Below are 12,462 nucleotides of genomic sequence, written 5' to 3' on the forward strand. Positions count from 1 at the left end.
ATATATATATATATATATATATATATATGTTCCATATCTAATTTATTAAATCATCATTCCTCAAAGCATTACAATATCTGACGGTCAATCAAGCCCAATTTTAGAAAGGTCAAGTAAGCCGAAAAAACTTAGATAACTGCGATATCCGGTTTCGAGGTAACTGGTTCGCCGCGATAACCGGCCCGCGGTTTCCGAAATACACCCCACAGTGGATAAGAGGAATGGTCATGGACAGCTATTCGCTGGAGTTCGAAATCACTAGATCTCTTAAAAATGACGTCAGCTTACGTCGGCTTACTTTTACTTCGGCTTACTTTGCGTTCACCATATCAATATATTATACAACAAGCATAAACCCTCTATTAACTCGCCTAGCCAAACTGGGATTAATATCTGCTAAGATTGTTGCAAAACTCTTGTATAAATTTACAAATCTGTTGTCAAATTCTATGGACATGCTATTAATTCTTAACATTGTATGATTATCCGCAATTTTATAGCGGTCTGTTAGTAGAATCTTACCAGAAAAGGTCTTTTTGTTAATATTTTTAGTAGATAATCGTTATTTACAAGAATCCTAAAAAAATCTTAGCACTTAACCCTCACAGTTCGTGCTAGTGTTCTTTTCTGTCATTTTCTTTCTTCGTATGCTTAATTAAGACCCCAAACTGAAGTCTGTAATTTTTTATGGTATATTATTGTCATTTCAATTATCCTGTGAAATTTGTAGTGTACATTTGTCCATAAAAAAATTGCGAGGTTGGACAGGTGGACTGGATCTAGATAATCCCAGAATGGTTAAACTTGTAGATTCCGGTAAATTTTTTTACTAACTAATTGAGTGAACAGCCATTGAAATTTTTAACGACATATCACTTTATCAGTGTAAATGATTTTGACTCAAAGCGAAACTTTCTAATTTAATTCTTAAAATTGTATGTTATAAATTGTGATTGTGAAATTTGCAGTTTTCCATTGAAGTGAAATGTTTCGGAAATTTTGGTAAATTTTAAAATTTTAAATTTCAAATCTTAAATCACGAAGGGATTTAAAAAACCAACAAAAATGGCGGATTGTGAGATAATCTCAAAAATTGACTCAAAAACCTAATTTTTGAAAAGTTTGATGGAAATTGGGTAAAAATTTGAATAAAAATTGGGTTTAAGCTTGTTAAAAGATACATCCACATTAATATCTGCATCATATACAGTCCAGATTTCTCATTAGTCGTTTGTTTGTTTACTCTTGTTTACTTTTTTCCAGTATGCTTAATTAACATAACGAGGGTGAAAATAGTGAAGGTAACAAAAACATATCCCGTCAGTACTCCCAGCTCCAACCCATTGTTGATGTCATTCAGGTCAAAATCTTTTCTGTAGATTTCCACTTGTATTGTGTTGTTTTCAACTCCGTCCAGGTGTGAATTGAGAAGTGCACGCAATGCATAAGTGTGGAATGCTATGTAATGCATCCAGATCCAGTACTCTGGAATCCTCTGAACAGCAGAAATTGGATCTATTCTGTTCTGCCCCCCCCCTCCCCCCCAACCGGGCCGAGGTTGCACCCCTATTTCACCCTTAATTAGCGGGGATTATGGTGTAATCCGTTTTTCACTGCTATTTATAAGGGAAAAAAGTGTAAGAGTGTAAGGGTGAAAAGAGTGCAAGTGTAGTGGGTTTATATCTTTTAAGCCCACAGGCGCACGTACTATTTTTTTACATAGTAACATGCAATATAAAAACATATAATTTGCAACCCGCGGCGTAATAACATTGAAGAGCGGGGGGGGGGCAAAACCAAATAGATCCAAGCAATTTTGTCAAATTGAAGGCAATTAATTTTAGCCTCATGAAACTGGTTATCTCATCAACTATTGAGATATTATTTAAATTTACAGTAGACATACCGGGAAGATTGCCGCGAAATAGCGGAAATTGATTGCCATGACCGAAGTGGTCCTTGAAACAAGCAAATAAAAAGAAAATGGAATATGCAGTTCACTTTCGAACAAAAAATAAAAAGAAGTGTCATTTTGCATTTAGTAGTTAAGCTTGCTCCTGCTCTTTTAAGCAAAGATAGAGGGATTAGTGTCAACACTCACATCTATTAGAACTAAATTTAGGTGTTAAAAATGTAAGGAACAGCAATCAATAATGAGTTTTATGTGTTTATTGTTCCGACCCCACTTGTGGGGGGGGGGGAGGAACTATATACTCAAATGGTTTTTTTTGTTCAGACAATTTAGGCCGATCGATATAGTCAACGTAGAGAAATGTGAGTGGTATCATTTAAAATCTTGACCAGCGTAGAACTGGAAATTGAAAAGATTTTTTTGAATTTCGTTTTTTTGAGGAGTGATCAAGGTTTAAAGTTTTGAGTGAACACGTGATATTTGCATGATTTTGTTCACTTTTAGCGAAAATTTTGTTCCAGTTAAAGCCTTTCTATAAAAATTTTATTTCAAAATTACATTTCACGCTACAAAACGAACCAATTTTGTGTTACCAATAGACCGAAAAAAGGCTAGTTCTGGTCTCATGAGGAAATTTACTATCAAAAAAATTTCGAATTCAAATTGAGAGCTTATTTTTTTTAGAAATTTTTTATTATTTTTTAGGTTACTTAGAGACTAGTCGCGTTTCATATTGAGGTTATGTTAATGACAAACCTCATTTACAGTAAACTGATACCCAATGAACAAAATATTCAAGTGATCACTCCTATTTTTTTGTCTTCGACTCTGAGTTTGCGAAATTATTAATAAATTTTCTTTTCGAACTTTAACCGGTGTTAAATTTATTTTCATAAACAGCCTGTCAGTCTCAGTAAAGACAGGACCACGTTCTTATTACTGCAACCAAATTTAATCTGGTAGGTGGTTTCATCTATTAACTCTGTGTTTTATTACTTCAATAACATGAGTTTTCATAATTTTTTTAAGGCTTTTGGATATTCCTTTCATAATTTTGATTACCTTTCAAACTTTATCACAGTATCCTGATATTTATAGTTCCCAGTGGTTTAGAGAATACTTTCAATGGATCAGAAATAAAGTTTTCAGAGAAAAGTTCATGACTTAAATGGCTTCGACACTTTCTTTCACTTTTCTACTCAATTTTTGGGTTTTGCCTGCTTTTGTTGTTGTTTGCATAATCATAAGACTGATTGTGATGTCATATTGGTGATTTAGCATTGACGAACATCATTATATTCATATTGAGGAACAAATTTGCGTATTTATTGACATCCACTAAATTCAATAATTTAGTGGATGTCAAGATTTTTTAAAAAATCTCGATATTTTTTTGAACACCAACGTTTATTAAACCTTTTTTCAAAAACTGTCAGTCAATCTCAGTAATGACAAGGACCTTTTTCTGCAGAAATTTAGTCTGTTGGTGATTTTAACTACTAACTATTGGTTTTATGAATTCGATGCCACGAGTTTTCATAATTTCAAAAAAAATTGTTTTTTTTGTATTTCTGGTTCCTTTTGAAATAGAATCTCATTATCCCAACATTGATACCACCCATTGGCTTAGAAAAGACGTCCAAATGTTTATGGTTTCAATGGCTTCGACACTTGCTTCTCGCACTTTTCTACTGAGCTTTTGGTTTTTGCTTGTATTTAATATTGTTTTCATAAAAATAAGACTTATTGTGATGTCCCGTTGATGACTTCTGATTGAAAAATACCATTTTTTTTTCATTGAGTTATAGATAAGCGAATTTTTTTTACTTCCGCTGATGAAAGCTATTGACTTTTATGGCGTTGATATAACTGGTTTTCTCGTGGTTTTATTTCGTGGTTTAATTATATTTCGTTGTTTTTTTATATTTCGTGGTTTTTATTATATTTGTTCATACTTTTGAAGCCACAATGTTAAGAAAAAAGCAACTCTTTTGCTGTTAAACATTATATAAAATAGGAAAAATTTGTACCAAAAATTTCTCACTGTCCTCGCTCATTTTTTTCTGAATTTGCTGTTTTTGGCTTTTTTAATCGTTCGTGTAGCCGTAAAATGCTGTTACTCAATGCAGTCAGTTTATAGCAAAAATTATTAAAGTTTATGATATTGTTAATTTTCAAAAACTTTTTATACTTTTCAGTTTTTGTTCCTTTCGTCAATTTGTAACTTATTCTCATCATTGAGAGGTTCCATTCCTTGCAATTCAAAAACCATTTGTCCATTGACATCATGTCGTAAATGATGTCTTATTTGTTGGACATATTCGTTTTCACAAAAATTTTGATAGTTGTCAATATTTGTGTTTCTTTTTCTCTTCTTTTATAGCACATTCGCTAAATTTTCTTTGTCTTTGCTTATTTTGTTGTTTGTTTTTTTCCTCGTTTCCTTTCTAATGGCAGATTTTGTATGCGCTGTACTGGGGTGTGGTGTTATGTAATTCAATTAATAGTTCGTTTGCGTTGCGATTCTTTTAAGCTCAAACATCTATTTTTAATTATCCATCAGTTTGACAGTTAAGTCAAAAATGTAGATGAGTTCTGGTCGGAACATCATGTGCGAGCGCATATTAACTAGCATCCTTTTTCTTTTTCTAAATTTGGTTTTGGTTTTTGACACTGATTGTTTTCACGTCCCAAAAACGTCATGAAAACGTTCTGGAAACGTCGCGTTTTGACGTCCTGGAGGTTCCTCAACTGAGCGACTGCTGCTTAGATGCAGATTGAGCAGAATGAGCTGAGAATGAAACTAGCCTATGAACAACAAAATATTGCAATGGCTGCCCAAATTCGGAAACTACAAACCTAAATTTTGTTTGAGGTAGTAAAAAGAAAAATTGAAGAGCATAATAAGGACCCACAAAGAAGATGAAACGTGATTGTCAAGAGGTCACTAGTCTACACATCTATTTAAGAAATTACCATGCTCGACCAAAAATGGGCATGATTAGACCATGCTGGATCCAAAAGAGCTGGGAAACCAATTTTGCTAGACTTTTATTAATCACTTGAACCTTTGCTCGACCCAAATTTTGTCACTCTGAACGTTTACTGGACCCAAAGAGATATGCTGGAGTTCTGCTCGATTCAAGTTTCGTCAAGAAAAAGCAAAAATGTTTTGTCTCAAAAAAGCAGACTTATGAAAGGACTTTTGCCCAACGCATGAAAAGAGCAGGCTCGATCATTAATTCCTATGAAAAGACTTTGCTCGACCCATGAAAATCTTTTGCTATACCTCAACTAAGAAGTTTAATTGTGTAATTTTGGTCAATGTTAACCCCCCTCCACTAGAATATTTGGGTCTTTTCATAAGTCTAGGTCTGGACTACGGATGTGATGTCACTTATTCCAGAGGAATCACTTAGCAGTAACATGAACAATGTTTATATTCGAGATTATGATACCACTGCAATGACGGTACAACAGAAAAAGGGTTAGAGTAATAAAAAGCAAAAAGAAGAGTCTGAATTTCGATCAAGAATTACAAAAATATTAGTTGGAAATACATCACCCAAACCGAACATTGTATCGTCGCATTTGCGCCTTTACTAACATAACTGTTTGATATCGGGTGAATTGCTTTCAAATGACCGGCAAGTGATTGGCATCGTCAGTCTAGATGAGGCTTAGAAAAGCCAGCTTAACTGAGAGCAACTAAAGTGAGTACCAAAGAACGGTTGAATTAGGCGAGATTAGGCGTGGACTGCGGAGATCAATTTTGGCGTGTGCGAGCGTGAGGGGGTTCTAGATCGCCAAAAAATCTCCCTCTCATATATGACCGTACATATAGCACAAAAATTATGACAAGTGAAACATTTCGAGATCATTCCGGCTCAAATTTTCTAAAACGATAAAACATTAAAAATAAAAAGTCTCTTCAAGGATCAACTTTTTAAGAGCTCTTAGTGGATGAATTCGAAAATCTGAATCAAAAATAGTAAACTATCGTAAAAAGTTGCGTACATGGCTATTAAACATTCAATTGTTATAACGGATAATTGAAGAAATGATTTTTGCTATTACAATTTTTGTACGATTTTTGTACCAATTATAAAAAATGTCCGAACGACGTTTTTTTGTTTACAATCAGCAATTCAAATCCATCAGCCCAACAGCCCAAATTGAAATTGAATACTCACATCTCGGGGTAACAGGAAGCCTGAACAGACCATGAATGCTCCAAAGAAGGCGGCTCCAATTGCAGTTGCGGTCACGTGATCATTCGTGAATGTAGACACCATGTAGACAAAGATCTCTGCATTGAGAATGACAAGAAAGATGGTCGCGAAAATGATCCCAAAGCCGTGCACGTCTGTCATGAAAACTATCATGACACTCGTCACTAAACTGATCACCAGTACACCGGGCAAAGTGCCTGAAATTGTAGTTCGAAATGCACACCCCGTGAATCGAAATTTGAAACACCTTGATAAGAACTCTTAAAACTTTGACAGATCTTGATAACATCTTGGTAGGGTTTATGACAAAAAACGTCAAAATATGTACAAACTTGTTAAGTTCAGGTAAATTTACCTTAAACGGAGTAAAGGTAAACTCATGTTATGAGAGTTTAAAAAATGGGGGTACAAAACTCACACTAAGTAAAGTTCAGGTACATTGACCTTGACGGAGTTAGGTTAAACCATGTTAAAGTTATGTATATTTTCACCGCTTATCATAATTTCGTTGCAGCCTAAAGATTATGCCAAATAAACAGAAACTCAGTTTTTTTTAATATGAAAGGAGTATTAATTTCGATCATTTTTAGAGCTCAAATGTTTTTGTTAGCTGATGCTAATTAATATTGTTTTCATGTTCAATGAGATTAAATATTCAGGCGTGGATTAAATTTTCGGGGATTAAATATTCATTAAATGATACAGGGGTGAATAAATCGGGGTTAAATGATAGGGGGTTAAATGAATAGGGGTAAAAAAATGGGACACCCAAAATTTCAATGTGTTTATTTGAAATCTAATTGCACAGTTAATTGTTCGAATAAATGACCTGAACTTTAAACAAATTTCAGGGATGACAAAGTAAGATGAGAGTTGATGACAAGAAAAAAATGAAAGAATCAGTCCACTCACTGATGAATGTTGCAATGACATAAGGTATTGTATCAATCAGCCCGTTGCTTCTTTCCTGTTAAACAAACAAACAAGCAAATAACATACACAAAGTTTATTGATGAACTTCATGAGCAGAGCTGGATGGATCCAAATTCGCCGCCGGAATTGTGTGCCGCTGGAAGAAAAATTTTTTTCAGGCCGATTACCGAACCATAGCCCACCTGCATAAACCAAGGAAGGCACTATGACCTACCGACAGGGCTTCTCTGCCTTATCCCGTTTCCTTTAATCTTGACAATAACGTTCTTCACACTTTTGCTTATCTTTATTGATTTAATTCTAAACTCAAACAAGCAGTGGAAACAGTGAGTGACGTAGCCAAAAGTCAAGCCTGACAATGGCAACTTGTTCAGAGAAAAGTGAAGCGAGCTGACCTCGGGAGAATAGAGATAATTAACAAAAGCACTTTTCTAAAATCTCTGCAAAAAATAAACAGTCACATCCTCCGAAAAACTTGGCTCACAAACTTAAATTAGAACCGACAGATTGAAACAAAAACTCACAGAAAAGAAAATTTATGCAACGCGCTGCTGCAAACAGCTGCTGGCTAAACTTATCTCGAGTAATTCATATCAAAAATCCGGTTAAAATAAGCAGATATCAGAAACTTTTTGGAAAACTTTTCTTTAAAAAGTGAAAAGTTCCTAGCAAAAAAATGGAACATTTCGTTCATTTAATCTCTTTATATTTATATGCATAAAGTTTCCCTTATATTGTGAACAGTTGCAAAAAATGAACGATTACAACAACTGGTTTAAAATATTAAACAATAGTTTATAAAATAAATTACAATATAAAAAAAACATTATTTCTGTACTTTACAAGGCCTTTGTCTACAAAATTTTACAAATTTGCGCAAAATTAAATTAAGTTTATTGGTAGGGGCGCTGGCTAGTAAGGAAACTTCAAACATGATCCCATCCAATTGGAAAACAAGTTCAACAAGGAGGATCGGTAATGTGCGTTCGCACATAAAGTTCCGACCCCGCTCATCCACATGGGAACAGATAGAAAACCCCCAGAGTTAAAGTATTTTTCAAAAACTTGTGTATAAACAAAACTATCGCCTCCAACGCAAATAAATCAGTGGAGTAAAAAATGCTGCATGAGATTGATGGGATCTGCCATTATTAAGAAAGCGAGGCTGGACGAACAACAAAATCAAACAAGAACAACATAAATTACATCCAAAATTTTATGTCCGTTTTTCTTTCAAAAACTTAACAACAAAGTTAAGATAGCGTCCAATAAAACTGAATCTGTGCAACAAACTTGCATTTTACTAGAAAAGATATGGGATCAGTCCATAATAAGGCTCGGATATAATTATACAAAAAAAAATAAAGCGAAGTTAAAAAATCGATTATTTTTTTAAAAACAATTAATTTCAAAGTAAGGTTAACGATGAGATATCAATTGAAATTATCCAAAAATTTTATTAGAAGCAATGCCTGTTTAAGAGGGCGTTAGGACTTGTCTCTATTCATTTGTCTCTATTTTTTTCCGATTACAAAAAGAACAAGAAATAGAGACAACAAACAAAAATTCGAATGAAACTAGTGAGAAAACGCTGTCGAATCCGTAAAACCTTTCTCTGCCCCTCAACATATATCCAATTGTGTTTTTTTGGAAAGCCAATACTGTGATATTTGACCTCTCATGAATGAGACTAGGTAAAAATTTGACAAAGCGAAAAAGTTGTAAAATTAAGAAATACCTTTGTGTTTTTCGAAAAACATTCATTTTAAAAACTATGAAAGCCCTTAGCTAGAGAAGAAATAATTAAATGAAATCGGTTAATCGTCTGGATGAAGCCCTTTAGATCTGTAATTATTCAGAATATGTCTTACTTTTACAAAAACAACGTCAAATATAGACAAAAATCAAAAGTTAACACATTTTTTGAGAAAAACTCGTGTCAAAGCCAGTACTGTAATAACGAATCTTTAAAACATTTTTAAAAATTGCTCACGCGCGCATTTTTTCAATTCCTCTAATGTCATACGTGATCTTTTATTACAGAGAATAGAAAACAAAACAAAAAAGAACAAAAAAAGCGTATATAGAAACTGTTATTTAAAACAATTGCTTTCAAAGTCGTGAAAGCCATCAGCTATCTTCTCAAATCAGAATATAGGCTCATCTAATTTTCCATTAAAAGCCAGTCAGATCTGTCATTGTTCAGGAAAACTCATACGACTATGAGACAAAAATGAAACAACAGTTAACGACAAATGTAAAAAAAACTCAATTAAATTCTTCGAGAAAGTGGAGTCGAAGAAATTAAAACCATAATCTGTACCTTTAAAGATTTCCTTTTCTTCAAATTTTCCTCATCTTGAACGCCATTAATGTGTTATGTGAACTGTCAATAACGTCACAATGTGCAAAAACAAGAAAAAGACCTGAAAAACGGGGAAAAGCCTAAAAGTAAAAAAAATTGTCAAATCTGGTCCTATCAAGGCCAGAAAATGGTAATTAAACACTTAAAACCACAGTAAAGATTAAATTTAAATTCACAGGAAAAAAGAAGCATTCTTTCTTTGCCGACAATAAGCTACAATACCATTTTAATAGAAAAATATTGGCAAAGTCCAAAAAGCCTTTGTTTATTTAAAAAACAAGACTTTTGAAATGCAATGCGATCACAAGCTTTCGGCTATAAAACTAGATAAATAAATTAGAAATGCTTAGGAAACAATGGGATCTATCATCAGTGGGCTTTGAATTGAATTGTTCTGTTCTTTAACCAACATAAAAAAGATGGATTTTTAATTAAAAAAAGACCGACTGATTGCAATCCGAATTATTTTTGCATTGTAACAGTCCAAGATTGGACCAAAACTGACCCTGATATTACTGTTCGTCCACTAAGAACACTTAATTGGTTCAAATGTTATAGATATTTTTAATTTATTGGATAAGCATCAAAAATAAATGCTGCGTTTTTGATGGTCATCGCGTAAATTAGCACATTACCGCCAAACGTTAATTCCAGAGCACTTTCAGTATAACTAGAAGTAGAACCAGCCCCCTTGGAATTTGCAAAGATTCTGTCAGGTGTTTTTGGCTGTGTAATTTTGGTAAATTTAATAAAAGTGAACCAAACAAGCATAATTCGTGCAATTTTTGATTTAAAAAATCTGAATTTTGAAAAATTTTTGGCCGAAAAAATAAATCAAAACAGTCAACAATACCATTTGTCTATGAAAGTCAAGTCAAGAACACTATTGTTAACAATTTTAACATATTTTAACAAAAACTGACTGAGTTATCGAGAAAGCTTCCGGAAAAACTGAATAAAAATAATGCACATCAATCTCAATATTCACAAAAACTTAAACCTCAATAAATCGATCTAGAAAACTAAATACAAAAAAATATAATTCCATATTCTACACCAGATGTTCTTTTTAATGATGCCACTCACAACTCTCTACGATGAATAAATCGATCGGCCAAAATTGTCTGAACAAAAAAAACCCAGTTGAGTATATAGTTCCTCACCCCTCGAGATGGGTCGGAACAACAGACTTTCTCAATAAAAACTTCGATGATTTTATCAAAGTATATTGATGAAATATTGTCATTGTCCCAAGAACTGTAAAAAAAGGAACCGATTAAAGACAAATAACTTGAAGAAACATAAACAAGAAAAACGATTAAGCTATAAAATTAAGGAAAACTTTTTGTAAAAGCTGCAGTCTCCTATAATCGGTTTTCGGTTTACTTAGAGAGGTCAGTGAAACTTTGAAAACAAAATTTAACACAAATAAAAATCCTTAAGAGAACTAAAATAGGAAATGAAAAAATTGAGAAAATCATATGTGGAAAACCAAATCCATTTGATGCAAACGATTGTTTCACATGAAACAAGAAGACCTAAAAACGCAACAAAGACAGAGATAAATTGGGCGAAGCGATGAACCAATTGAAAAACAAACGTCAAAACATCAGTCAAAACGTTCAATCAGCAATATTGTTTGGTTCAACAAAATAATAAATAGATCTCTCAATCAGCAATATGGTTGGGTTCAACAAAATAATAAATAGATCTCTCAATAATGAGGCTATGTGACGAAACTGATACAATATTGTATAATACGGAAGAAAAAGCAAACCAGGACAAAAAGTTTTGTTTGTAAAAATTTAATTTGAAAGTCAGTAAAATCACTAGCGAAATACCGATATCAGCTATTAAGTTCATGTAGGTCTCTACCGTTGGCCACTGAGAACTTTAATTTTCGATTTTTTGGCATACGCCAACATAAATTAACAACAAGTACAGGGCAAACATATAAATCTCTTCCAAATTCTGAAAGAGAACGTTGTCGCAACGCTTAATTCCATTTGTAATGAAATTAATGAATATGTGTAATTACAAAACTGTTAGAGCTTTTTCGGTTAGATTGGTAAGAATTGTGACAATATACAAATGAAACAAAAACAACAGCAAAAATGGATTTTTTATTAAAAAAAGACCGACTGATTGCAATCCGAATTATTTTTGCATTGTAACAGTCCAAGATTGGACCAAAACTGACCCTGCTATTACTGTTCGTCCACTAAGAACACTTAATTGGTTCAAATGTTATAGATATTTTTAATTTATTGGATAAGGATCAAAAATAAATGCTGCGTTTTTGATGGTCATCGCGTAAATTAGCACATTACCGCCAAACATTAATTCCAGAGCACTTTCAGTATAACTAGAAGTAGAACCAGCCCCCTTGGAATTTGCAAAGATTCTGTCAGGTGTTTTTGGCTGTGTAATTTCGGTAAATTTAATAAAAGTGAACCAAACAAGCATAATTCGTGCAATTTTTGATTTAAAAAATCTGAATTTTGAAAAATTTTAGCCGAAAAAATAAATCAAAACAGTCAACAATACCATTTGTCTATGAAAATCAAGTCAAGAACACTATTGTTAACAATTTTAACATATTTTAACAAAAACTGACTGAGTTATCGAGAAAGCTTCCGGAAAAACTGAATAAAAATAATGCACATCAATCTCAATATTCACAAAAACTTAAACCTCAATAAATCGATCTAGAAAACTAAATACAAAAAAATATAACTCCATATTCTACACCGGATGTTCTTTTTAATGATGCCACTCACAACTCTCTAGGATGAATAAATCGATCGGCCAAAATTGTCTGAACAAAAAAAACCCAGTTGAGTATATAGTTCCTCACCCCTCGAGATGGGTCGGAACAACAGACTTTCTCAATAAAAACTTCGATGATTTTATCAAAGTATATTGATGAAATATTGTCATTGTCCCAAGAACTGTAAAAAAAGGAACCGATTAAAGACAAATAACTTGAAGAAACATAAACAAGAAAAACAATTAAGCTA

The 12,462-nt window shown here is 33.1% G+C and overlaps 1 protein-coding gene across 2 annotated transcripts in view; it reads right to left on the reverse strand.

Annotated features, from left to right (window-relative positions):
* Positions 1-1,137: 1,137 nt before the first annotated feature.
* Positions 1,138-12,462, reverse strand: part of LOC142340196 (uncharacterized) — a 104,292-nt gene continuing 92,967 nt past the window's right edge. For both annotated transcript variants that reach the window (XM_075390704.1, XM_075390705.1), the window contains 3 exons: positions 7,057-7,111; positions 6,106-6,341; positions 1,138-1,495 (listed from right to left, as the gene is read on the reverse strand). In XM_075390704.1, coding sequence (XP_075246819.1) covers positions 1,250-1,495; positions 6,106-6,341; positions 7,057-7,111 — 537 coding nt within the window. In that variant the 3' untranslated portion in view covers positions 1,138-1,249. The remainder of the gene's footprint in view (positions 1,496-6,105; positions 6,342-7,056; positions 7,112-12,462) is intronic.

The sequence above is a fragment of the Convolutriloba macropyga genome, chromosome 5 (genome assembly GCF_964194025.1).
Source record: "Convolutriloba macropyga chromosome 5, txConMacr16.3, whole genome shotgun sequence".
NCBI classification, from domain to species: Eukaryota; Metazoa; Xenacoelomorpha; order Acoela; family Convolutidae; genus Convolutriloba; species Convolutriloba macropyga.